At 49.0% G+C, this 27733-nt stretch overlaps 1 protein-coding gene across 1 annotated transcript; it reads right to left on the bottom strand.

The window, feature by feature from the left end:
* CCND2 (cyclin D2) lies at window positions 1-25898 on the bottom strand. The gene is made up of 5 exons (XM_006891299.1): window positions 25463-25898; window positions 23486-23701; window positions 20270-20429; window positions 11180-11328; window positions 1-1155 (listed from the first exon to the last, which is right to left on the bottom strand). The coding sequence occupies exons 1-5, from the start codon at window positions 25655-25657 to the stop codon at window positions 1006-1008; spliced, it is 870 nt and encodes a 289-aa protein (XP_006891361.1). The 5' UTR covers window positions 25658-25898; the 3' UTR covers window positions 1-1005.
* Between the last annotated feature and the right edge of the window lie 1835 nt (window positions 25899-27733).

Below are 27733 nucleotides of genomic sequence, written 5' to 3' on the forward strand. Positions count from 1 at the left end.
TGCATAAACCATCCCATTTATCCCGTGGGAACAATTTTTCAAAGTGCTTTTCGAATGGAATGGTTTATAACAATGCTAAAACTGTTGTCCAGACATGTCAATCAGCACCAAAAATTAGATTTTCCTAGTAAGGGATGCCAAGGTCACACGATCCTCATAAAAACAAAAATAATAAAAAGATTGCATTCTAGATCCCACCCTTGGCTGCCTCCTTTCTTATGAATTTTTTATTATGGCCCAAAGCTAGGTTCCCCCATCAGATAAAAATATGGTGGTGTCTGCAATGAACCATATTTGGAAGAAGAAGCAGGATGTCAAGAAATCTTAAAATTTGGAAACCAGCCAACCACCTATGTTCAACTGGCAAAATAAAGCATTTTTTTTTAGGTAGCAGCTACTGTTGACAGCAAGAGTACACAGAGATCCAACACTTTGGACTTACAACAGGTGGCTAGGAACAAAGGCACTTCTACATCCAAAATGGTTCAATCATGTTGAGCAATTGTTTTACGCTCCCTCCCCATCATGTCCCTCTTTGTCTAATTCCTTCTTGAGTTCATTGCTTTGCAATCCAATCAAGCCATAAATGGCATACACAGTTCCTTGAAATTATACTAAAAGGGGTGTATAATGCACTAGTTCATAACATGAAAAAAAAAGGTCTCTTCTATTTGTTCCCATATTGCAGGCGTACAATTTCTCTAGCTACTCTGCAGGCTTTCCTGAAAGCATTTTACTATTACATTTACACAATCAAATAGTAATTGCTCGCATATATAAGGGATTCCCTTCTGTTGTACTTGAAATAGGCACCAAATGCTTTTTATTATCCTGTTATTATAGAACCCTTTTCTCTCACTTCTAAAAGATGTTTAAATACCATCTAAATGGGGGGAGAATTTTTTTTTTTAAGTTTCATCCTAAAACACAAAGAACAAAATACAACCAGAGGGAAGGAGAGAGAAGATTATGACCGCGTCTCTCCCCCAGGGCCGTCTGGCATCCTCACAGGTCAATATCCCGCACGTCTGTAGGAGTGGCGGCTTGATCCAGTTCATCTTCCACCTTGCCGCTGTCTCGCTGGTCTTGACGGAATTGCTGCAGGCTGTTGAGAAGCACTGCCTCAATCTGCTCCTGGCAGGCTTTGAGACAATCCTAGAAGGGAGAATAGCCCAAACCACAGCGGTTAGCAAGATGAGCAGCCTACAGAGACTTGTATGATGCACATACACTCAATGCAAGCCTCACATTATCAGTTCAGAGTCTTCCAGCAGCACCCGATTCCTCACTTAGTGACTCAACATTTTACCATAAATGGTAACGGACTAGCTGATTTAAAAAAATCTAAAAAATTCAAACTCATTAATGTGGAGTCTGAACCAATTCGTACTTGACCTTCCAGCAGGTTTCTGAGGCCGTACAAGACACCAGAGAGGAACAGCTTTCCAGTGAGGGGAACAGCTTTCTAGTGAGGCGCAGCCTAACTCCCTGTGAATGAGGTCACCTGTTCTGCACAATTTTTACAATGTTTACTTGCAGTAACAAACACAAGGCAGAGAGGAATGCTGGCTGTGATTGCTGAGTTTCTCAGTGGTTTAGCAGCTCCATAAAGATATGGTTTGGCAGTTCTAATTGATGAAGTCGCCCTTCTTTTGGTGACCTGATGCGGTCTTCCTCCATCTTCCCCATAACTTGGTCCTTGCAGCCCTAGCTACATAAATGAGGAGAGGGAATACAAATAAGTGTGAGGTAAGGGAGATGCATTCTGACAGTATACTGCCTTCCACATATAACAAAGGAGGGCTCAGTGGGCCAACAGCATCAGCACCACCTGGGAGCTTGTGAGAGAGAGAGACTGAGCCTTTAAGCTTAGTCTAATCAGGACGTGCATTTTCAGCAGGACCCCAGGTGATTTACAGCATGTGCGAGCTTGAGTGCACGGGCCAAATATAATCTACTGAAGCAGGGACTTAGCACTGCCTGGTATTCAGTGAATCAACCAGCAGGGAAAAGTTAGGTGACAGTGAAAAGATGCTACAGCAGTAAACAAATTCAGCGTCAAAGGAATAGGCAAGAAAGAAAGGAATGGGCTAAAATTTATGGTTTCTCACATAAAATGTGTATGTGTTGTAGTTTGTTGGTTTTGTGGATTTTTATTTTTTAACTCCTGGATTCCTTATTTAGCAGGTAACACAAATGGTCTGTATGGACTAAGAAGAGCCAAGTCAAACAAGGATGAAGGGCTCACTGCAAACACAAAGGTTGATGGTTCCAAACTACCAATAGTTTTGTGAGAAGAAAGACCTGGTAACCCACTTCCATGATGATCACAGCCTATAGGGCAGTTCTACACTCTGTCATAGCATCCCTAGGATTCAGAAGTACAACACAACTAACCTGCAGTTGGCGGTTCAAACCCATCATGGGAGAAAGGCCTATAGATCTGCTTCCCTGAAGATTACATCCAAGAGAACCCTCTTCTGTAAAACAAGGCATTTCCACAAAATTGACTTGATCACGGTAAGGAGCTGTTCTATTCTGAATTCTCTTAAGGTTCCATGGGTGGTGCAAATGGTTTGGACTCAGCTACCCACTGATGGACCTGTGGTCTCAACCCATCTACTGGTACTACCAAAGACAGGCATGGGGCTCTACTTCCATAAAGATTGTCGTCAATGTGCCATCATGTCAGCACGGACACACAGCTGACCCTTCAGAGGGTTTTCAGAGGCAGCAAACTGCACAGGACGAGATTGCTCATCTTTCTCCTGCATTGTAGCTAGTGGATGGCGAAGTCAAATTGGGTTCCTCTGAGCTGGCAGCACAGCACCACACCACTCAGGTACCAAAGCTCCAGTCTGATCCCAGAGGTGCATGGTTCAAATCCACCAGATGCTCTGCTGAAGAAGGAGGAACAATCGCCTCCTGTACCAGTCAGATCCAATTTGACGGTACACACATAAAAAACAAACAAACAAACAAAAACAAACAAAACAAAACCAAAGCTCCAGTCTGTAAAGTTTACAGCCAAGAAAAATCCTACTGCACAGTTCTGGCCTGTCACACGAGGCGTCACTAAGAGTATGAAGTGACTTGATGGCAACCAGTTTGGTTTTTTGGCACTTCTGGTAAAAATGCAACACTGCATGTTTACAGAATTCTAAGCATTGGAATTATTCAGTTTGGGAACAAGCAAGAATGTACAGCATTGCCCTGGTATTAGTCTATATTTGGTGGGGAAAATTCAGACTGTGTTTACTTCAGGCAGAAGCATCTGTTAGTTGGATGATGTGGAATGTAACGACCAAGTCATGGTATCACCAGGAAGGGACCATGGGCCACATTCCCAAGTAGGGTTCAAACTAAAGAAACTGCTCTTAGTAGGCAACATGTTACCTCTCCCCCTTGTAAAATTTTTCTGCACTTCATTAAATAGCATATACATATGTGTAAGCCGTATCACACTGCATCTCCTCAGCCCTCATCAATTTTACATGTCCCTCCTTTTATTTTTATCAAAATTTTCCCTCACTTGCCTAAAGACTGTATGCCAAGCACAAACTCATTATCTTTATTTTCCAAATATCAAAAATAGAGCTGGATTGAACTACTCAAGGTGAAGAACAGCGGCATCAAAGATGAAGGTTAGAGGGGAACTACCATCTAGAATCCAAAAATGATGAAAAAATATTTGCTTCCAGTCACCTTTCTTGGGGGTCAGAAGCTAACATATTTAACATGGTAAGGAGTTATACTGCCAACTCAAAGAAACATTAGTCAATTTCACCAACTGGCACACAGAAAAAAGATAGGCAGTCTCCTCCAGCGAGATTTACTGCCACTGTCAAGCTATGAGCCAGCTCTGACTCGATGGTACATAATAACAATCTCAATTTAAGGACTTGTGGTGAGATAGTGGGTTACGTATTGAACTGCGAACCAAAAGGTAGGCAATTTGAATAAACCAGTGACGCCATGGGACAAAACAAAAACAGTGTCCTCCCATTAAAATTTAGCCTCAGAAACTCAATCATGGGTTGGCATCCACTCCATGGCAATGGATTTTCCTAGATAAACTCAATGTGGAGTTCTTAGATGTGCACGGTTAACGTGCTCCGCTGAGAACTAAAAAGCTGGTGGTCTGACGGCTGCCCAGAGGTGCCTTAGAACGCCTCCCAAAAAATTAACCCCTGAATATCTTGTGGAGCCCAAGTACCTTGAGGCAGGAGCGTGTGGTACACCAGGAATGAGCAGAACATTTTACTTAATGTGGTGGCGAGGTCTTCCAACATGTCCTCTTCCTTGAGACAGATTAACACCCGTTTAGTACTATTCTAGGTTTCCCTCAAAGCATACCCATGTTCTGTGAGACAGTGAAGTAAAAATGTGTGGGTGTGCCTGCTACTAAGTGAAACCAACCACATAGTTCTATCCTTGTCCCAGGACCTCCTAATTCTCAAAACTGCATGGGATGGACGGGGAGGAAGAAGACTCCACCTCAAATCGAGCCAGGCTATTACGGCATGCCTCTGAGAAAGGGACACCGTGGGGGTCGAGCTGGGAGAAGAAAATCGAAGGGGAGAGGAGTTAAAGAGCCTGATGAGAAGAGGCAAAGCTGCAATAGTGGGGGTCACAGTCCTTCACAATAGGGAGCAGCATTAAAGACAACACAAATAATCACAGAGTGGTCAAACTGAGGGGCCGGTCAGTGGGGCCTTTGGAGAGGAAATAGCTAACTGTGTTCATTTACAAGGGAGGGCACTGAAGCCGGAGAAGTGCGGCAGCTAGCTGTGCCATTTATACCTCGTTCAGAGCTGAACTCTCCCCACACAACTCAGTCCCTTCCGGGCTCTAAGTAGAGACATATAGGGCAAAGCAGCTCTAAGGAAAGGAGCCAGCCCCAGTGGCCAGAAAAAAAATGCCTGGCGCCTCCAATGAAAAGATGCTACGTGCATGTAAAGTGCAGCGGCTCGGGGACCTCTGCTTTCCGGCAGCCTCCAAAAGCACCAGCCATTGTGTTAAGATGCCCCAAATTAAGCTGATTAAAAGGAAAGCCATAATGCTCGTCTGTCAGCCCGGACAGGTGGCACTCCACAGCGCTGGAGGTCGGGCAAACCTCCAACTTCTAGGATGATAGGCCCCCTCCCCGGGCCCCCCCTCGCCTGCTGCCCCTGTCCACCCCCCTAGCCTCCGAGCCCTGACAGCAGTGTTTGTGATCTCCAGCTCGTTACACGGGCCTCTGACTTCCTCTGCTTGCTGGCTCAGGCTCCGAGCCCTGCACCCTCCTCTGCCTCCATGAATGGGCTGACGGAACTCCTACCATTAGCCCTCAGTGTAACTGCATCACTCCATTGTCACCACACACGCACTGCACTCAACGGGAGAATAAAGGCCTGAATGAACCCCAGACCCGCGGCCAACTCAGGCAGAGACAACTTAGGAAACTATCTCATTCTTCCTTTCTTCACAGGCTCTTTGGCTTATTTCCTTGCATACAGAATGAGACCCACTGAAAAAATGAGGCAGGAGAGGGAGGCATCAGCCCCCAAATCTATTCCATCCACCTCCCCACCCCCAGCTTCCCTTCCAGCAACTCTTCAAAGGTTCTTGACCACAGGGCTTATAGTTCTACAAAACATAGCATCAGTTATGGAGGTGCCTTTAGAGCAGGGTGTGTGGACGCATGGGGGGCCTGGTGCTTTTCTCTACGGACAAAAACATCACAGTGGGCCCCTATGGATTGCACGTAGCCAATAAAAATTGTGACTTCTAACACTGCACTCCTAATTGGCTTTTAATAATGAATGGAGCATCAAAATGCTAAAATGCCAGCATGTCCCTAAGGAAAAGACCTCGTGGAATATTCTTGGGGGATATTTAAAATGGGACAGATTTTTATTTTATTTAACTCAAATGGAGAACAGGTTAAGATGACTAGATGTTAAGAACTTATGAAGCTGAAGTAGCTGGTTTACATACTTACACAAAGTAGTTGGTGGGATGATTTAATAAGAGAGGAAAAAAGGGAACAAAATGTAAATGAAGGGCTGGCTGAAACAGTGTATATGAATCACAAAAATTAACAAAAAACGCTCATCTAGATGATAACATAATTATGATAAAAACAGAAGGGGGAAAATATGGGAAGCCAATACTAAGTTTTTGTAATAAACTAAATGCTATTTAAAAAAAAATTAACAAAAAAAGGAGAGGGAGAATCTATGTATTTGTTTCTATTTCATTTCTTCCAGTCATTTCACCTGGCCTAATTCCATCTTTATAGCCTGTAAGCCTAAAATGTGTATTTTTTTAAATTGGAAGCAAATAAGTGAAAGTGTTTTGTTCAAATCATGACTTCTTCTAACAAAAAAAAAAACCCAACCTCAAAACCTAAAAAAAACTCGAAAGTCATCAAGTTGATTCTGATTTGCAGCGATCCCATGAAACTATCCCCCTCTATGGTTTCCCAGGCTTTCAATCTTTAGGGAAGCAGAATGCCGCCTACTCTCTGGTGGATTTTAAACCCTAAACCTTTGGGTTAGCAGTAGAGTACTTTAACTACTGTGCTAACAGCATGCCTTCCTCGAAGATAAACTCAACTCAAACCCTCTAGTGTCTGAGTTATAGAGCTGGTACTGACTCACAGTGTTCCTCCAAACTTCTGAGGCTGTAAATAAATCACTGTGAAAGGAGACAACCGTCTCTATCTCAAGGCCCGTTCTGGTGGATTCAAATTGCCGGAGATGCACACCCCAAAGGGTTAGTCAGGAGCACGGCTTTTCACAGACTGCACCACTGGAGCTGTCTACCTACTGCTCTTAAGATAGAACCCGGGCTATGTTCCGCGTTTCAACCTAAGTGAGCCTTCAAATACACAGTGAAAATCTTCGAGGGCCAAAACTTTGACAGGACGGCCTTGTTTCTCTAGGTCTCCAAAGTATCCTACCTCTAAGAGATGAAGTCTTACCACACCTGATGGCTTGTTTGAATGGAAAAATGTCTCCTGTTTTTGACTTGTCTCCCCCTTACACAGGTTCTGGCTTTCGCAGGTTTTATTAACATTAACGCTAAAAAACACAAGGCCTTCTAAAACGCAAGAGGATCCGAAGAAATGGAGACACCCTTGAGATCCATCTGACCGCCCTTTGTCCTTCGTTCATTCCTTCCTTCCTCCCCTCCCTCCCTCTTCTCAGCATCATTCTCCCATGCCTCTGCCAGTTGGGTCCTATTCAAGGGGTTCTATAGACAAGTAAACAGTGAGATAAATGCTGGCACAGAGGCATGCACAAAGTGCTGCGGGACGGAAGAGGAACCTCCACGCTGTCTGGGGAGGCCTGGACAGGTCTGCCGGGAACCGATCCCTTCTCTCACATGTACCCCTGGCAACGGAAGCCCCGGTAGAAGTCCCCCACCGTAAGCCAGAACTGGCTAGCCTCTGTTTTTAGCAACACTCATGATTGGAAGGAAAAAAGTACTTAAAATATACCACCCTCTGAGACTTTTATTCCCTGTAAAACTGTCAGGCTTCTCACTCAGCTTTCTCTTTGGAATGAAGCGTTCCGGTTTATTTTGGCAACCAAAGGAGCAACCAAGACCAGCATTCTCAGAGCCGCATAGCTCCCTCCTGACAGAGCTATCTGCTACTGACCAATGAACCAGGGAGACAGACGCAGCACTCAGATCCAGGGACCCTCCTTCAGCACCCTGATACCCAACAATCCAGAAACCTGTCGCCCACAGTGACTGGGACATTTTGAGCTTGAGGGAATGGCAAAATCGTGGTGTTCAGAGGAGCCTAGAAGACAACCCCAGGGATTCAGGGTGGATGGAGCGATGAGTGTTTTATGAGTCTGTCAGTACATGATGGGGACGGAGCCGATGGGCAAAATGTGGTCTGAGCATGTGACTTCTCCCTGGGAGAGCTCAACATGAAGCTCTGGGCACTTCACAGACCAGCCTGGAGGACACTTTTTATTGCAAAATCTACTCTGTTGGAAGATCTGCCATTTTATAGTAAGTCTTCAAGAAATGCCTTCCTTCTGATTGCGTCTCTCTGACACTTATAGTTCATGCTATGTTGTCAAGTGTATGCTCTTTGTTCATGTGCGATCTTAAAACAGGTTTGCTATGGTTTTATAGATTTTTTGATCTTGACTTTCTCTACGATCACTAAGGCAGGGACTTCATCTTCTATTTTCCATGCATTCTGTTCTAGCTTGGCAAAGCTTTACTGTGGTACACACAGACCATGCCTTGCTCAGCTGGGAACCTCTCAACAAGGCATTCTGCAGGAAATGAGCCATCAGTACTTCCAGGAATAAATGGAAATCCACCACTTCTTCAGGAAGTGCCACGCAGCACACAACTCACCTCCCTCTAAGTGCTAATGCATTCTGAATTCTTGTTCTTGTCATTCGTTTCACTCTAAACTTTACTTCTCACAGCTGATGGACAGAAAGAACTTTAATATTTGGGAAGTTTAACAACCTAGGTTAGTACTTCTCAAACCATCCCATTAAAAAAAAAAAGTCCAGAGGGAATAAATACCTTTGAGAAAATCTGAGGATGCCAAAGGTAAGCTTGGACCTTATGTTGTTGTATACTGTCAAGTCAGAACTGACTTAAAGCTGACCCTCCAGTGAGTTTTCAGAGGCAATTAAATCACATAGAGAGGCAAGGGTGGGGCTGTGGACTGACAATCTTTCCCCCATAAAACAGTTGGTGGATTTTAACTGCCTGCTTTTGAGTTGGTAGAGCAATTCCTTGCCACTAAACCAGCAGAGATCCTTTATGGAGGTCTCAAATTTTGCCAGAAAAAGTGGCATGGAGTTGCCATTTGACTAAGTAGTCTCATCGCTGGCAGAAGGCATGTACAGACTCCAGTTAGGAAACACCAGTTGTCATTATATCCAACTCACGAAACCCCTTATATGTCAGACAGAACTATGCTCTACAAGGTTTTCGATGACTTAAATTTTAGGAGCAGATCACCAGACCTTTTTTTGTGAGGCACTCCTGGGCAGACTTGAACCTCCAACCTTTTTGAGTTAGTGTGTGCCTCCCAGACACTTAAGAAACACAGCCCAGGCCCATTACAGAAACCAGGTGCAACTCTATAGCTGAAGTGCCGAGTGGGAGAAATGGCTTCCCAGTCTGTTTACTTTCCTCTCACAGCTGTCTTGAATGGATTGGCTACAGTCTCTGAAAAGGACACACAGCTTGTCTAGGAAGAGCTGGCATTCTGGTTCGTGGTCTTGGAAGTAAGGCACATTCCTAGAGTCTCCGAAGTTTGCCCCCAAGTGACCTCTGTGCATCTGAAATCAGTAAGAGGCACCCTTAGAAAAACCTGAGAGAAGGCTGGTCACCACACAAGGGGAGGTGCAAAAACCAATCAGAGCAGGCCATGAATATCAGAAGAGGTCACGAAGCTTGGGTCAAAGCCCTGTCACTGACATTTTTGTCTCTGGGGGTAAAGGAGGGGCCAGCCTTCATCCGACTGGGAGGCCTGTTTGGAAAGCTGCCTTAATAGGAGATATTTGGGGGGGGGGGAGGTAGATTACATTCTATAAATATTGAGTTCTGCCCATGATTTTTCTCAGGAGGATCAGAAAAGTAGTTTTCATGCTGCACTTGAAGAGGTCTTTTCAATCTGCATCTGGGAGCCCCTACTTTAAAAGGGTAAGTTTGGGGGCCATCATTATTTAAAAAAAAAGAACACACAAACTTTTAAGGCTAAAGTGTGATAAAGGAGGCCCTGGATTTGGGATTTATTTAATGAGGCCCTAAACACTTCCCTGCAGCCTCTCCTTGTGCTGGAAACAAATCTCAACACCAAATACCCAGGGGGGTGGTGAGAAAGCAAGGAGAGGCAGCCTATGGCCCACTGAGGCTTCACCTCATTATCCCTTCACTCAATATATTCCCACATTAGGGCATTCTAAATCCTCCTGGAATGTCCAGAGGGTATCATCAAGAAGTTCCCTGCATTCTTGGGCCTCACCATGGTGACTCGGGAGGGCCTCCAAGCCGACACCCCTTCTTTCCAGCTGCCTTTAAAGCAAAGGCCTTTTTCAAACAATAAGGTCCAAGCAACGGCAGCCTGGATGGAGTATAAAACTTACCAGCTGGAAGTCAGGGTTCTAGCCCCAGCACTGCCCTCTAACCACCCCCTGGCTGGTGACTTCAGTTCTCTGGGCCTCCTGCGTGAAAATATAGTGACTCCACGACTGAGCTCATAGCACCACCACGCTGAGCTCAGGGCACCATGCTGGCTGGCTCTGTACTTTTCTACCAGCTGAATTCAGAGCCTTCTCTGGCCTGTCTCAAAACCTTTCTTCTAATGAGCTTCAGATTCTAGCAACCAGAAGGGAACTGCCTCTGGGCTGTCCACGGGGCACACAGAATGGAAAAAATCTCCAGCTAATAATAGTTTCATGAAATTCGTATAGCACTTTAATCTTTTAAAAGTGCTTTTAATCCATTACAACACAAAATGAAAGAGAAGAACAGGAGGGTTTGAGAGATTTGCCCAAGGCCAGATATCTCTAAGGCAGCAGACTCCCTGTTCTAATTGTCTCTCCTTCTCCTCCAGGGGCCTGGTGGCCTTGCCTGTGAGTGCAAGCACGCAGCACTGTCTCAGGCTCCACACTGGAGGAGAGGCAGCCTGACAGCGTGTACATAAATGGAAGTGAAGCAGCAATTCAGGCCCACTGGGAAGCCCATGCCACACAGAAAAATTAGTAAACACCCTTCCCTCTCTTCTCCTATCTGCTTGCTCAGTTCCTGGTTGAATTTCATGACGCGCCAGCTTTTAAAAACCTAAGACGAGGTCTCACCTGTTCCGTTTAGGACTACTGTGGATGTTCATCTTTGAAGATAGGACACCCCCTTCCTCAAAAATATGAGCCTCATGCATCACAATCAAACAACTATGTCCTCTGCGCAAGAAGTCATGGTAGCGCAGTGGTGTAAATACTGGGCTGCAAACCAAAAGGGCAATGGTTCAAACCCACCAGCTGCTTCTTGGGAGAAACTGGCCGATGCGTCTATAAACCTTTAGCCTCTGGAAACCTTATGTGGCAGTTCTACTCTGTCCCACAGGGTTACTATGAGCTGGAACTGAATGCATGGCAGTGGGTTTGCAGCTGAGGAAAAGAAGGGCCTGGCGTTGGCCACCTACCACATCGGTGTTTGTGATCTTGGCCAGCAGATCTGTCAGGGCATCGAAAGTGAGTGAGCTCACGTCGTCATCCTGCTGGAGCCCACAGATGGCCGCACCCACACTTCCAGTTGCTATCATCGACGGCGGGTACATGGCAAACTTAAAGTCTGTGAAAAAAGAGGGGAGTAGGTCAGCAGGTGGGAAGCATTTGGTTCCCAAAGTTCCCTAAGTCTGCAAATACTCACCATAACAGGAGGGCAGGGGGACGGCTGTGCTGAATGCCCCTTACCCCTCACCCCAAGTCTGTCCTTGATTCACAAACAGTCATCATGTATTTATCACAGGATCACCCAGTTATCCTCCTTGTGACCACCCCGGGTAGTGCGGATGATTAGCGTTCAACTATCAACCTACAGCTTGGCGGTTTAAGCCTGTGCAGTGGTACCAAGGAAGAAAGGACTGACAATCTGCTCCCATGAACATTAAAGGCCACAAAGTCCAACTCCTTTCTGCTAACACCTGAGGCAGAACCCACCGGAAGGGAACCGGCTTGGGATCTCGGTGGCTAATGCAGGTGTACAGAAAGGCACATAGCGAGTTCACACAGAACCCGTGCATCCTCCAATCTCCACAGTCCATCTCACTATCTTGTGTGGGCGAGCAGGTTCAAGGTGCTGATCTGGACTCTGATGAGGCAGGTGAGGGGAGAGGCATGGATTCCCTAAGGGGCAGCAAAGAGCGGAGGCTGCCAAGACCAGCATGCAGTAAGACATCCTTTTGTGTCATCCAAGTGACCCAGAAGCTGTGTGTGGGGGGGAAAAAGTTACTGGCAGGTGAGGGGGTTATCAGGCAAGATTTTATGAAGAATGAAAATCCAGAAGAGATCCTGCCACAGCCTTGGGGGCGGAATCTGGTCCAAAACTTAGAGATACTATTTTATTAAAAAGGAAAAAAAAAAAAAAGCGGGAGTAGGGGATAAAGTGAGAGAAACAATGATGTAAAGGGTTGACGATCACACAATTCCTAACTTCTTCCAAGCACACGAGGACCGTTGGGCAGAACTTAATCAGTCACCAAAGGTGACACATCACGTGCTCACCACTATTGACTTGCTCTACATTTTACGACTCATGACCCATTTCTTAACAGCAAAAAGAGTCATGTTTTAGAGAAGAGCAAGTGAGACCAAAGTTGAGGAACCCCCAAACCTTCTTCACTTCCATTCCTCCAAGAGCAAAAGATGGGGTGCAAACACCTCACCTACTGAGTGGTCCCCTAAGTTGGCTGACTGACCACCATCCAACTTTTTTTCCTCCATCACGGGAAGTCAGACACCCAGACCTTAATCCTGATACCAGCATGTGCAGTCTGTGATCCGCCCTCTATCCCACTAACTACACAGGAAGTCTAGAAACTGCACACAATTATTATTACCCTTGTTTTAGGTGAGGAAACAGGTTTTAAGTTGTCCTTAGAAAATAACAGTGCAAAACCCCTACTGCTACAGAGCTGATTTTAACTCACAGCAACCCTAAAAGACAAAGCAGAGCTGCCCAAAGCCTTACAGTAGCAGACTACCACATCTGTGTCCTGCCGGGCAGTGGCGGGTTCAAATCCCTGGCCTTTAGGTTCTCAGGCTATTGTTTAATCAACGTGCCAACAGGGCTTCCCGTTTTCCCGTCTTATGATGTGTTAACAAGGTTAGAGCTGTCACTCATTCTAGTGAAACCTAGTAAGAGGCAAGTCACTCTTGGATCTCACTCTCGTTTCACACTTGTTGTTTGGTGCTGTTCAATCTATTTTTGACTCAGAGTGACGTCATACAACACAGTAGCATGGCCCTGGAGGATTTTTTTTAAGCTCTGTTCTTTATGGAAGGTCAGATTGGAAATAGATCGCCAGGGCTTTCTCCTGTGGAGCTGCTGGATGGTTTCAAACCAACCACCTTTTGGTTATCAGCCAAGCATTTAATCACTGCAGCACTTGGACCTCCTTGGTTTCCCCTTACCTCAATGATTTTACTGGACAGAGCTTGGAAGTGTGTGTGTTTGTGTGGTATACAAGGAAGATGTGGGCCACACTGCAAGTTTCCAAAAACACTAAAGTAAATCTACAAAACCAGTTCACTCTAGACTTTCCCTTCCTTCCTAACCAATGTCCTATCGTAACAAGGTTTATAGAAGTGTCTTGCATGGCGATCTCGTCTTCCCAGTTGAAGCACATGGGGGCCGCACTCCTGCTGCAGCAGATTCTCATGAAGGCAGAACATGCCTGGTGGCCCCGCTCCTCGGATTTCTTTTCCTCCTTGGATTGCTTTCTCTGGTGTCTTTCCTGAGCACACACACCACATCTACCTCTTGAGGGATGAATATTACAGTGTCTCCCTAAAAGCCTGCTGTCCACTGGGCCCTCCTGTGCCTTCTCTCTTCCTGGAGACAGTGTGACAAGCCAGCCTTCCTCCTGCTCTGCTGTAGGTCGGCTTCCACATGGGGCCACATGAGAGTGTTTCTCTGCCCAATAACCTCGTTAGCTCCCCTCTGTGATATTCATAATGTAAGCGAGGCAGCCAGCTCATGGCCCTGGGCCCATGGAGGCCCTGGGTGGAAGCATCTGGCAGGGAAGGGGCAGGAGAGCATCCCTGGCTCTCCCTCCCCTCTGCCCCAGGCCTCAGACCAGGCTGCAGTCCTCGAACAGGCCCATCCTTGCAGTCCTGGTACCTTCGTTACCAACTCCTATGTTCAGGAGAGCATGTGGGCTGACCTGGGGTCTGGGAAGTGCTGAAGGCAGGGGTTAAAGTTACATCAGGGATCAGTTCTCTCTTCACTAGGAAAATGCAGAGGGCAGTTCTGCATTTTGGGGACACTGTTCCCGGCCCTACATAACTGGGGAGCACTGCATGCAGGAGCATGGCTGCAGCTGTTGTCCACAGAAGGGCACAGGCTAACAGGTCTCACACCGGCAGACAAGGAGAGGGACCCTTCAGGCCCCCTGCAGCAGAAAGCCCCCGCCCCACAGTCCTCTAGCCCCGAGCCCACCTGTTCCACTCTCCCCTGGTTTTCTCAACCATCAGGGCAACTTCCTCAAGCCTCTGGACTCTGCTTTGTCTATGATAATGGTTGAGCAAGATCAGTATTTTCCAGAGTTCTATTTGTAGCTCTTAGTAGGCTATGGGATTCATTTGTGGGTCGTGACCAGCATTTGACTTCTTACTATTGCAAAGAATAGGATAAAATATATCCAAAAGTATTGTATGAGTATACTAAGAAAAAATGTTTCAAGAAACTTTTGTATCAGTTCTAAGGCACCCAGTGTATCCTGAGTCATTATATAAAATGTATTTCTTCCTTAGCTAGTTGGAAGTCAAAGGTTCTAAAAGGTCAATCTCTCAGGTGCCTTTTAGTCCTAATTTGCTCTGATGGGGGGTAAGGGGGCGGCTCAGGAATGAGAGTAACAGCAGCCCCCGAAAGAGAAGATCAAGGAAGAGGCACTCTCCACATTACTTGCACCCAGCACTCCCTCTCCTGAGAGTAGCACTCTAGGTGGTATCAGGAACCTGAGCACTCTCAACTCTGCGGGCTGAGGGGGGAAGGACTGAAAAAAGCACAAAAATGAAACATCTAAAGGGTCATGTCCTTGTACTGCCTCCAATTTGCCCCCTGCCTAACTCCTGGGAAAACACCACTCAGCCCTTTCTTGAAAACCTTACACTCTGACTGTGGAACAGGAGCAAGAGACGTGCACTACATGCATCTGGGAGCAATGAAGGCAAAACCCCCAACTATGTGCAGCCTATGCCTTGATCAAGACAGAAGCTAGGATCCAAATGACAACCCGTCTCCATCTCCCTGGAGACACAGGAGTGGGTGTCCTCCAGCCCGCTGCACCCAGGGATCTGACCAGCACACCTGGTCACGAAGGAGCTGACTGTCCCAGTTGCCCAAGATTTGGGCTCACCTCCCACAGAAGGAGACGCTGTCGTTCTAGACAAGGACTGAACCTCCGGCCCACCACACTTGCTGTGTGACAACAGGGAAGTTACCAGACCTCTCTGAGGCTCTCTTTGCTTATCTGCAAATAAGGATTGCAATGTACCTCACTGGGTGGTTCTAAAAGAATCTGTGTAAAATCAAAGCCCAGTGCCAGGCTCTAGGTGAACTTTCTCAGCCCCCACTGTCTCTACTGGAACTTCCTAGGGAATGGCAATGGTCAGTGTGACCACCGGGGAGTCTCCTCATCATTGGGAGGGTGAGGGGATCCCATGGTTGCAGGCAGGCGCCAAGAACATCCAGGCATGCCGAGGCCGGGAAGAATAGGGCTCTGTGCTTCCTGCAGAATCTCACTAACCAGCTGTGTGTGTCCCAGAAATGACCTCATCGAGTCCCCAAAGCCGCCTGCTGTTTTGTCAGGAGTGAGAGGGCACCCACATGAACACAATGTGAGACAGACAACCCTAGCGTCTTACTTCCCCACCCAGAGTCCAGGAATATGTGAGCAGCCGGGGACACAGGCACACCTCAGAGACTGAAGGCATCATCGAGTGGTGCTCACTGAGGTGCAGCATTGCCACAATCCACCTGGCTCAGACACTTCCTTTTACAGGTGAATGCATGAAATCCTAAGGCACTAGGTGACAGGTCCTATGCCACTCACTATGAGTGCCAGCTGGGAGGGTAAATCTGAATTCTAGGCTCCTGATAAAACATGCTTTATAATTTTTTAGACACTAAATAATTCCTTAAACCTACCGTATACTACTGAGATCACAAGTGGAAGAAAAGCCTGTAAGAAAAATCCCTGGCTTGGGAGTCTAAAGTCATGAGTCATCATCCTTGCCAAGCACCAAGCAGCTGTGTGCCCACCCTTATAGGCAGCTCTGCCTCCCAGGAGGCCAGAGGCCCTCGCCACAGGCAAGGATGAGCAGCAACCCTCCACGTTCAACTCTGTAACTGCACTTCTGGGCATGATTTCACTGAAGAAAGAGTTCTGAGTTAAAGACCTTTAAAACCACGGATTACAAAGCTCTCTGCCCAGCAGGCTTAGCCCTAATTATTTTGGCTAAAGAGGCCTTGAAGGAAAAGCATGGCCGCTTTGCTCTCACTCGCCGCTAGGGGGCTGGATATGCTTATTCTAAAGCATGGTGAGAACGGGGAAGCCCTCACCAGGCATTTCCCCCACCGTGCCCCCACCTCCAACCTGCAGCCAGGTGGAATGTGAAAGGCCAGAACCCAGGGCTCTCATTGGCTCCTGAATGACGTCAACCTCCTTGGTGGCTGCACACACCTCATCTGCCACCCCCAGAATAGGTTCAGCACACCCTGTCCTCTCAAGGCAGGACTGCCATGACCAGCTAATGACACTTTAATTCCAAAGGCATAGGTGGATGGAGGAGGGGAGAAAGCAGCTTGCTATTCATTCATCTCACAGCCAGATGGGAAGTGAGATAGGCAGCCTCCCACTGCCTGTCCCCACACGGCCCTGACAGAAGAACCGAGACTCTGGTTCAGCACACCACTTCCTGTCAGTCCCATGACCTCTCAGCTGGGGAGGTAGCACCTCTTATTCCGGATCAAGGGCCAAGCCCTCCACTCTCCTCGGACCACCACTGCCTCGCCATAACTTGGGGATGGAAACCAATGAAACACCTTTAGGTGAGACACATGGCAAACTCAGGAGACAGGAAAGCAAAATGGAGTATTACCATCAAGGGAGAATATTAATGGAGTTCTGGCCTTGAGATGGGGAAGCCTGGGATGGGGGGTGACTCATGGGCATAGCACTAGTGTCTTGGGACAATGAGGCCACATTAGATCCTAGTGTAAACCTAGGGGCTGTGGCGTGCCATGGGAGAGAAGTGAAGCACCAACCCTACCCCAATCAAGCTCAACTCTACACCTCTGGCTCCTGCAGACTAACTGGAATGATCTGTTGCACATGGTATCATGAGTGAAGAACCATGACAACGCCAGTGGTCTTCTCTCCCCTCTGGGGACCTGGGGGCTTAAACATCAGAACCACCACTAGTGGTTCTGAATGGTGGTTCTGAAGGTCTCTTCCCCAAAGTCTCCACTGAGGACTGACCAGGAATGCAGTGTCTTCTTCAGAGGCCATTTCAGGCCAGGTAGGGAAGGGAAGACGTATGCCTCTCAGCCTTGCCGCCCCCTCACCCCAAAGTCCGATGAAGGATGGATGCTCCGCTCCCCTTCCTGCACCCCTCTCTGTGTTCTCTCTTCCCCTTTCACACACACATACACTCTCCACAGGCTGCAGAACCACTGCCAGCTCTTTCACAACCAGCATTTTCCCATAAACTAGCCACAGCCTGGGGGCTTGCTACCATCTTCTGCACCTCTGCTGGCTCAAAAAAACTGGGGCAGGTGGCCCCCACCCCAGAGCTCCAGCATATTGTCCAGGGGAAGGGGTTCCAAGGCCAGGGAGGGAGATGATGGACTGCATGGAGAACGCACATATCTCCCATTTCTCCCTCGACCACTCTGTGCCTGCTACCTGCAGGGATAGTCCTCAACACTGCTGCCCTCCAGACCACGGACCCCCAAACACAGACTCATCTTCGTGGCTGGGTTTCCTCCAAGAATGGCAGCCCTGTGCTTTTCTGCTGTCGCTGGCTGCTGTAACCTACACAGAATGTGCCTCACTCAAACAACTGCAAGCAGAGCAGTGAAAGTGAGGCCAATTATAGGCATCCCAGACCCAGGAAACCTCTAAGACCCTCCCTCGGCTTCAGCTGGTCCCATCATATGAGGTGCGTCACTTCCCTTTGGCTAGAGGTGGCTTCTTTCCCTGCATGCAAAGCCCTTAACAGCAGTCATGCATCTTTGTGACATTCTCTGCCTCCCTTAGACCTCTGTCCTCAGTCCCTGAATCCCAGGCTCCCTACTCTGGCCCCAAAGTTGGCAGCCACCCCCAAGGATCTGGGCAAGAAGGCTAGCTGTGGGGGATGGGCCCTCCAACTTTATAAAATGAGCCCTTAGAGAACCTAGAAGCTGCCTGTGCTTGGGGAATTCCACTCCCCACCACCCCAAAAGGAAAGCAGAAAGAAAGGAGGGGCTGTCAGACATCTCCTCCCAACAGACCTGTCACTCAAAAGAGACAAGGTCAAAGCAGAACCTTGGTTATCAACAGCTGGGCAATGGCAGAGCTTAGGATCGGGGGTCAGCTATCCTAGGGTCAGAGCCCAAGGAATGGCTAACCTCTCCTCCACAGTGAAATCAGGACAACAGAGAGGGAAGGGACAGCAGGGTCTGGGAGATAAAATGACAAGTCAATGAGGCCATGACCTCTAGGACCCAGGTCAGACAGCAGGAGAAGGGGAGGAAGCAAAAGAATGGTCATAGTCTAAAGGCGGCCAAGGTTCCCCAGTGCTCTGAAGAAGGCCCCCAGGACTGCAGGAAGGACAGCTAACGCTCCCTCCAAGGGGCAGGGGCAGGGGCAGACGCAGACTGTGAGGCCCACGTCGGGCCAGGAAGGGCAAGACAAAAAACAGTCACCATGTGGGACACCTGTTCCCATATCAAATGTGAAAGGTTTGGAATCCTACGCAGGCCAGCGTCTGCAGAGCACCGGAGGGCTGCTGAGGGCTAAGGAGGCTGAAGAATCAGGTAATAAATGTTGGCTGGACACAGACCATCAGAACTGGGGGCTGGTGCCATTTCTATAATTAGTGCCACGGCCTGTCTGTCACACAAAGAACGTCCAGGCACAACCTCTCGTGCCAACTGATATTTCCCCAACCACCCAGAAAAGGCTCTTGGATTGCCTATCAATAGGTGTGTTCTACAGATGAAGAAGCTGACGTTTCAAAGTGGGGCAACATTTAGCCCAAGGTCGGGCAGCGATAAGGAGTAACATCTGGGGTTCTGAACGTGAACACAGGGCTCTCACACACTGATCATTGCTGCTGAGTCGATTCTACCTTGTGAGGGGTCCTGTGTGCCACTGTGACCTTTTAGAAGTCGACTACCAGGCTTATCGTCCTACGTGTCTCTGGGAGGATTTCCAATCTTAAATCTCCCTGCCAGGAGTCCAGCATTCAACTGTGTATAGCACCGGACAGTACATAGCCATCCCGACACATGCATTATGGATATTGTAAAACGGTCCCTGCATCCCACCCACATAGATCAGCTCCTCCTGATTTATTGGAGCCGGAGGCCCCCTCCTCAACCACCCCTGAAAGATGTCTCCAAAATGGTCAGTTCTTTACCCCACATTTCTGACTGTGAAAATATGAACTCTTGACAAGATGAACTTCCTTCCCTTGAGTGAAGAAGGTTTCAAGAGTTTTCACCATGGTCACTACTTAGAAAAAAACCCTGAAACTGGCCAAGGTTCAATTTCATGAGGCAACATTAAATCACTGCCTTTGGTTTCTTACGAAAATAGGAAACAAAGGGGCCAATAGGAACCATGGATCCACTTGTAGGGTCGAGGTAGTGGGGGAGATAGCTTTGAATGAGAAGTGGGAAGTGGCTAATGTTATTTCAAAGGCTGCACGCTACAATGAAAACACAGCCATAAAAAGCGAGGGCCTCAGAACACTCATCCTCCGGAAAGTGAATCCTTGCCCAAAGTCAACCATTGTACCGAAGGATGGAAGGTAATAAATGCCCTACAGTAAAGAGAATCCCTCCGTCTCCTTACCAGGAGCAGCAGCGTCCTTTCTGTTCACGGAGTTCCTTTAACCTGTATCTGCCCTCACCCCTCCCAAGTTTCCTCTTGGGCTTATCTCAGAGCCATCCTTTTCCTCAAAAGATTAAAGATTTAAACACAACCAGCGAGCAGTATATATAATCTTCAAAGAGCACTTTAGACATCATAAAGAATACTTTAACGGGCCCTCATTTTTTTCCCCTTACCACACCTGTCCTCATAAACCATTTATGAGTTCAGCAGTGAAAGAGAATGTACCCATTCAGATAAAAAAAAAAAAAACACAACACAAACCTCACCACCCAGGAAGGAAAGCACAGACTCTAGACCACCCTTCTAGAAACACACAAATATGTGCACTTTGGTCCCACAGCCTGTCCCCCACCCAAGCCTCCCGCTGCCCTGAGCTCCCCAGTCTTGTTCCCACCCCCGCCTGCCTACCAGTGGCGCACAGAGCGATGAAGGTCTGTGCGTGCTTGCGGATCAGCGGCAGCTTCTCGCTGGGCTGGGGCAGCTTGCGGAGGATGTGCTCGATGAAGTCGTGGGGGGTGACAGCTGCCAGGTTCCACTTCAATTTGCCCAACACCACCAGCTCCCACTCCTTGGGGGGGGGAGGGGGAGGTACAAGAGATAAGCATTAAAACCTAAAGTCAGACTTGGTGCCTGAGCCCGGGGGTTAGAATCCAGACCCGTTTTAAAGGCACTCATTAAGAGGCTGCTGAGATCGGAAGGCAGGCTGTTTATTAAGGAGCCCCAAAGCTTTGAAGCTGCTGATGGTTCTTATCCTTCAAATGTCAGGCTTCATTGCAAAGAATGAGAGGCCAGGTAGCTGCTGCCAAGACTCTCCTTTCTTCTACTTCCTCTCCAGCGGCCCCTGGCCTGCCCTCCCCCCAACTCCCACCCAACCCTGACTTCCATGCAATGCTGCCTCAAGCCCACCCAGAAAGTCTCACCTATCCTAAAACACTGCCAAGGTCATTGTGTCCCTTTGGTAGTAACTTACTGTGTCTCTATCACTGGGTTAAGTCTTTTCAATCCTCACGGAAAAATTATTCACATTGATAAAGCTCAAAATAAGGATCTGTGACCTAACTCCTTGGCAAGCAATTAGCCTGCTCGCACTGGGTGCCAAGAAAGTGCCATTTTCTCTGTGGTGTAAAACTTTCCCCTTGAAACATCAGGCCGAAATCAAGGGGGGGGGGGGGAATGACACACAGCCGCAGAGCACCCTTTCACCTAAATGTTGCTCAGGCCTCTGTACACACGACGCCAGAAAACCAGGAGCTTCGTCAAAGCAACCCTGACCTCACAGTGTTGGAGCAGAACTACTCTCAGTAGAGGTTTTTAAGTGCTGTCTTTGGGAAGCAGCTTCCCAGACGTTTTACTATAAGGTGCCTCAGGATGGACTTGAACTTCTAACCTCTCTGTTAACAACAAAGGGTGTTTGTCATTTGCACCACCATCTAGGGACCTGGAAACTATTAACAGCTACTACCCTACTTTGCAGATGGAAGTGACTCTTACCCTAACCAGATCTAAGTGGCTGGTCCAGGTCAAAGAATCCCTTAGTACAAGTCAGGACAATACAGACTTGGGGTTTTTTTTTTTCTTTTCCTTTGGGAGCCTCACAATAAGCAGCTCACCTAGTGAAGTCTCTACTAAAACACTTTTGAGGAATCATGCTAAAATGTTGGAGCCAGGAACAAATATGGACAATTAATAGGGAAAATATGCCTTTCAACTAATCAAATTCATAAATGAGAGGGACCAGGCCACCAGTGTACCCTTATTACTTGAAAACCCCAAATCCCTTCTGCTAGCTAAAGCCAAAAATCATTCAATAAGCCAGCATCAGAATCCTGATCCTCTTTTTACTACACTTGTTGGTGATGTTATGAAGCCCTGGTGGTGGGGTATATGAAGCATCAGGCTGCTACATAGAAAGGTTGGTGGTTCGAAGTCACTAGGCACTCCAAGGGCAAGAGATCAGTGGAGTCCTCCTGAGGAGATCTACAACCTAGGAAATCCAGCGGAAGTTGACTATGAGTTAGAGGAAATTCACTGGTGGTGTACTGATCTCTTTTTTTTTAGGGTTGGGAGTAGTTGGTGGCATAACTGGGACACTCTTGCCCTGTTCCTGGCTTTAGCTTCCTCATTGATGAACCAGGAGACACCTCTGCATACTGATTTCTGGGCTGAAGAGATGAGAAATGGATAAAATCTGGTTTATTTGCATGGATAAGTGAACTTGGCTTGTTCTGGAAATATTGGGGTTTTCTGAAGGACACCTCAGTCTACTGTGTTGAAACAAATGGACTAGACAGAAGATTATTTTTCTTGCATTAACACGAGAAAAACAGCCAGACCTCAATTTTAACTTACTACTTCTTTATAATCAGCTTTTCCAGTGAGTTGGAGTATCCCTTAAATATAGACTCATAATGGCTCTTATATATAGACTGCTAAACAGCGTCTCCCAAAGATGGTTTGAAACTCCAGCCCTTTCTTCTCACGGGGGAATGTGAATACAAGCCTCTAGTCTTGCACCATTATTAAAGGAAGCAGATCTCCCAGAAGAAAGTACCTTTCTGGGCCTCCCGGACCAAACCAGAAGCAGCTGAAATCTGGCAGCAGTTCAAAGGTGAAGTCATTCATGCCCCTCTCCACATTCTCCGCAATTCCTCCCCCAAGCTTGCGCATGTCTGCCACTAGATGGCAGCACAGCCTCAGAAAGAAAGGCCTCTCACAAAGGATTCAGTTCAAGAAGCCTGTAGACTTTGTGCGGGCAGTGCCAGTTAAGAGGGGGAGGGGATAAAAGAAGGGGGCCCTTTTCTATACAGTACAGATAAAGGTGTGGAGACCGCTGAAGAGGTGGCCGCAGAAAGGCTAGCTCCCCCATTCTAGTGCTGCTGTTGTGTGGGTATCTCATGTTTGGAGCTGAAGGGCAAGTGATTCTGATTGGTGGGAAAAGGTTCCCTGCCAGAAAGCTAGAGGCAAGCCTGGACCACCAGGGTTGTACAGAGGTCACAACCCCTTCTGATGAAGGATCCCAGGACTCAGACTCCTTCAGTAAACTGCCAACTTGTGACTTTGCGCAAAAGCTAATGAGTTTATATTTCGTGAAGAGCTACTAGGTGCAGGTACTCTGAGGGTACACAGAAGATAGCATCTTCAACTCCAGGTTCTCGGACAGACCACCAGTACTTTCCCATTATGGGAAACTACTGCTGCCTTGTGAGATGACCCACTGCTGCCATGTGATATGTCAGGCTCCATACTCGGAATTCAGTGACTGCGAATGTGGAATGTTTAATTGGAATTGTCATTGTGTTCCATTCTTCTCTCTCTCTCTCACACACACACACACACACACACACACACACACACACACACACACACACAAAATCTCATCAACGCAAGCCTTCTAGATGGTCTTATATATCCCTTTAGCTTCTTCTGTACTTAGGAATGTGTCCAGCAAGCACCCAGAAGGATCACACACACACACTATGAAAATTCTAGTGATAGGATAATTTGGAATTAGTGGTGAGATTCTATTTTAGGAGGTGTAGGGAGAAGGCTGGACCTTCTGGATGGACTACATGAGGAGAGAGACCCTAGAGGGAGGCATGGAGAGAGGAAGGGGACAGTCATTACCAGCAGCTCCTGGGGACTGACAGAGTTGTCGGTGTAAATGCAGAGTTTCTCCGCAGTCAGAGGGATGGTCTCTTTGAGCTTGGAGGCCAGAAACATGCAGACAGCCCCAAGGAGCTGCAGATGGGACTTCGGGGTTGGGACCCCAGCCAAGAAGCGATCCAGGTAATTCATGGCCAGAGGGAAGACCTCTTCTTCACACTTCTGTTCCTCACAGACCTACGATGGAATAGGGAAGGATTGAGGAAGGGGAGAAAATAGTGCGGGGGAGAGAAAAGAGAATTAAGAAACCACCTCTGGAAACAAAAATTATTTCCTTTTTGTAAGGAGGGGGAGGGGAACAAAATAAATAAAACCCATGCGATAAGAATAAAGATGAGAAAAGTGGAGTAAATCTAAATTACTCATCCAAGTTCGGGTATTTTTCCGGAGGCTTAATAAGAGTGTGAATTAAAAAGCTCCAAAGTGTGGGGGGGGTGTCCGTGCATTGCGCAGCAGCGGCGGCACGACGCTCCCCTTCGCCGCTCACTTCTTCGCTCACTCTCTTTTTTTGGATTTCGTCATCTTTTCAAAAAATCAATAAAAATATTCTGGAGCCTCTGGGGGTCTCCAGTTTGGTCCCATTCGGTGCCTCAGACCCTGCTCTATCATTCCCGACAATTGGAAAAAATATCCGGGGGGGTCCCTGGGGCCCAGGCGCCGCAAATGGGAAAAAGGGTGGGGAGAGGTGGGGAAGAGAGAGGGGAGGGAGGCGAGGAGGAAGCGCGCCCAGCTTCGGCAGCTGGAGTCGGTGCGAGGGGGGACGGCTTCAAAAAATAATTAAAAATCGAGGAAATATCATAGCAAAACCCTTTTGGCGTGAAAACCCCGAGGAGGATCCAGGCTGCCCGGAACGGAGGTTTCGGGTGCTGGAAAGGTCTGTATCTCGCCCCCAGGGGCTCTGGATCCCGGGGGGAAACTTGAAGGGGTGCTAGGCTGCGGCGGAGTGTCCGGCTGCGGCCCACAGGGGCAGACACCAGGGACATGGGGACGAGCTGGGCACAGGACAGGGGTGGGGAGCCTCCAGAATGAGGCTTGCGGGGGCCTGACCTCTCATTTAGGGGCACCCCTATGTCTTCTCCCCCACATACCTCCTCCCCCCTCCCTACCCCACCCAGCTCTCCGCAGCGAGGAAGCTGGAAAGTCCAACTGTAAGTGACCTTTGTGGGGTGTGTGTCGGGGGAGAGGGCAAGATTCGAAGTGGGGTGGCAGGGATAATGGGGTTCAAGGGGGAGCGAGCGACGTTTCCAGCCCTTCCAAGCGGAGTTTTTGCAAAGCAACATGGCGAAACCACGGCAGGTCCAGAGCTGTGCATACGTGGGCACACAGCCTGCTCGGCAAAGATTTGGAGCAAGGATAAAGAAGTGGTTCTTTTGGGTTCCCCTAAAACACACGTTTTTCAATGGAACTTCCGGGGCTCCTGAATTCCCGGTTTCTCTCCTCCTCCCGCCTCCCTTCCCCCTCCCCTTAAGTGCCAACGCGGAGTCTCGACCACATGCGAGGACCTGAGTCTAGGGTGCGCATGCTTTGGCATTTTGGGGGGGCCTGCTTTCTATTGAAGGTCCCGAAGTCGCGCTCTGACTGCCCTCCCCGCACGGAAAGCAGTCGCGGCTTCGCAAAAGGCAGCTCGGGATGGGGGTGGAGGAAGAGGAAGCCACATGCTGCACCCCGCGCGCGGGATGCTCCCCACCCCCGCCCGGGACAGCCTCGTTTCTCCCAGATTTTCCTCACCCCTCTTCTCCCCTCCCCCAAGCTAATCTTGCATCCTGCAAGGAACCGCGAGGAAGCCACGCGTCCTGCCAAAGGGCTGGGGTGGTCTCGCGCCCCGGATCGGGAAGGCGGGTGCAGAGGCTGCCCTATCTCATTTATGGGGTCCCTGAATGGGGGGCTGTGAGTCAGGGTAGGGGTACAATTCCTAGAAAGCGTCGCCCACAGCCCTACCTCGAGCATCCAGGTGGCCACCATCCTCCGCATGTAGGGCTGGATGTCCTTCTGCACACACTTGAAGTAGGAGCACTGTGGAAGGTAGCGCTCCTCGATGCTGAGCAAGTTCTGCAAAATGCGGTCGTCGTAGAGCAGGTTGGGGTCCTGCACGGCCCTGCGGACCGGGTCCACCTCACAGCACAGCAGCTCCATGGCGAGCCGGGCCGCACTCGTCCTCTCCCGACTGGAAAAGTTTGGGGATTTTTTCCCCCTTTTTTGGAGAGGGGGAAGGGAAGGGGGTTCCCCTTATCTCCTTCCTTTGGCAAAAGAGAAGAGTTTTCGGGAGAAAATCAGGAGTAAAGAGAGGAGCTAGGGATGAAGAGAGGAGAGGGATAGGCAGTGGGAGAAGCGAAGCCCGGGGGCTGCTGAACTCTGCCTGCCCTCCCCTTCAAACTTGTCTCTCGCTCCAGCTCGCTCTCCTCTCTGCACTCCGAGGCAGTGACGCAAGCGAGCTAGGCAGTTAGTTCTCCTCCCTCTCGCCTCGCTCCCCTCTCGGGTTCCTCCTCCCCTCCTCCTCCTCCTCCCTCCCTCCCTTCCCTTCCCTTCTTGTTATTAAGGAGAACAGCAGCTGGCCCGACCTAACTTCAAACGCGGTCCCCCGCCCCCCCACCCTCGTCTTAGCTCTCCGAGGCCCTCTCCCCTCGTCCAGCCCCGCATGCCAAGGGCCCCAGAGAGGGGAGCCCACAAAAAGACCGACTCCCATGCCTGCCCTCCAATGTTGCACATATTTCTCTAGGTGTGTTAGACCCAACATAGGACCTTCTAACTTGGGATTCCCTCCCCCCCCAAAAAAAGAGCCCAAGACCCTGCCCATGTATTCAAGAATCCAAGAATGGCGGGATATAGGTTACTGGAAGATGGAGTAGGTTCGGACAATTGAGATATTGATCTTGTAAATGGAAAATAAGGGAGTGGTTTTCCAAAACAGCAGCCACGCATACCTAGATATAAAGGTTATGTATGGACCATGTACTTGGAGTTACGTTGCCGGTCATTTCAAGTTACTTCAAAAGGCTTGTTAAAGAGACAAGAGCATTGCTGCACCTCCCCCCTCCCCCAGTGCATGGAGAGGAAGAAGGGACAGATGTTAGGAAGGTGCCCATAGGAAGAAGACGTTTCTCCGACGTGATAGAATTTGACCCTGGAGCAGAAATCCTCCTGTTCTTGGGGGCACTATGGGAATAAACGGGGGACGAAATGAAGGCCATAGGGCTGCTGCAGACAGGGGGCAGGGCTCCCAGCGGATCCTCCGCGGCTGGCGGCCACGCAGGAAAAGCCCGCTTCCTCGCCCCTGCATCTGCTGACAAGCCGCCCGAGGTGTCTCCGCCGAGCGTGGCCACACTGATACAGCTTTCTAGGAAATAGCCCGGGAGGGGGAGGGGAGGGGGGCGAGGGAGGGATTAGGTTTGGCTCCCCCTCTCTCCCCCTGCGCAAACAACACCACCCCTTCCTTTCCTCCGAGGCCCGAGATTTCCACCCTCGGTTCTTCGCCCGCATCCTGGCCGCTTCCTCCCGAGTTCACGCCTCACCGGCCAACCAGGGCTTTCTCCCCGGGAGCTGGTTTGCGGTGGAGACACTGCCTGCGCAACTGGCTCTGACACGTGCTCAAATGCATCCTCGGGTCAAGGCTGTTTTTACAGGGGTGACGGCAGCATTTCCTTACCTCCTTCCTCCCGCCACCCCCGTCCCCTGCATTTCAGTGCTTTGCACTTTAGGAGGAAGGGGCTTGAGGCCTGCGCCCCCAACCTGTTGGCCAGGCTGGCACGTGCAGTTAGCTTGGCAAGCTTTGGGGGGGGCCCTGGACACATCGAGGTGGACCAAAGACTTCTTTTACCAAGAATGGGGGCCTTTACAGAGGCGCAGATAGCCAAGGGGTGGCTTGGGAGGCCGGACAGGGGGAGCTGTTCACAAGGTTCCCTGAAAGGCGGAGGAGGGGCGGTGGAAAAGAGAAGGCGGGCAGAGAATAAACCAGAGGTGCAAGCGATTAAGTCGGCCCCGAAGCCAGCCTCTTTAAACGAGGGTGGGGCGGAAGGGGTGGGTGGCTGCGGGGAGGGAGGGGGAATATAGCTTTAAAAGGGTGAGTAAGAGTTTGGGGCGCCGTCTCCCCTCCCTCTATTTGCATAGCCAATGGCTCTGGGGCTCCTGCTACTGCGCGCTGATTGTTACCGGGCAGATTACTTTTTTTTTTTTTTTTTGTAGGACGCGTTCCCCGCTACATCAAAAGGAAGG

This window comes from Elephantulus edwardii, unplaced genomic scaffold, assembly GCF_000299155.1.
Source record: "Elephantulus edwardii isolate Elephantulus edwardi_28Jun2011 unplaced genomic scaffold, EleEdw1.0 scaffold00096, whole genome shotgun sequence".
NCBI lineage: Eukaryota > Metazoa > Chordata > Mammalia > Macroscelidea > Macroscelididae > Elephantulus > Elephantulus edwardii.

Bases quoted from the DNA above. Each gene is read 5' to 3' on its own strand.
- CCND2 (XM_006891299.1), bottom strand. From the start codon at position 25,657: ATGGAGCTGCTGTGCTGTGAGGTGGACCCGGTCCGCAGGGCCGTGCAG. The intron at 20,430-23,485 runs GTAATGACTGTC...CCCCCCCCCAAG, and splicing joins TCAGTCCCCAGGAGCTGCTG to GAGTGGGAGCTGGTGGTGTT. The intron at 1,156-11,179 runs GTAGGTGGCCAA...TCTCCCTTCTAG, and splicing joins AGATCACAAACACCGATGTG to GATTGTCTCAAAGCCTGCCA.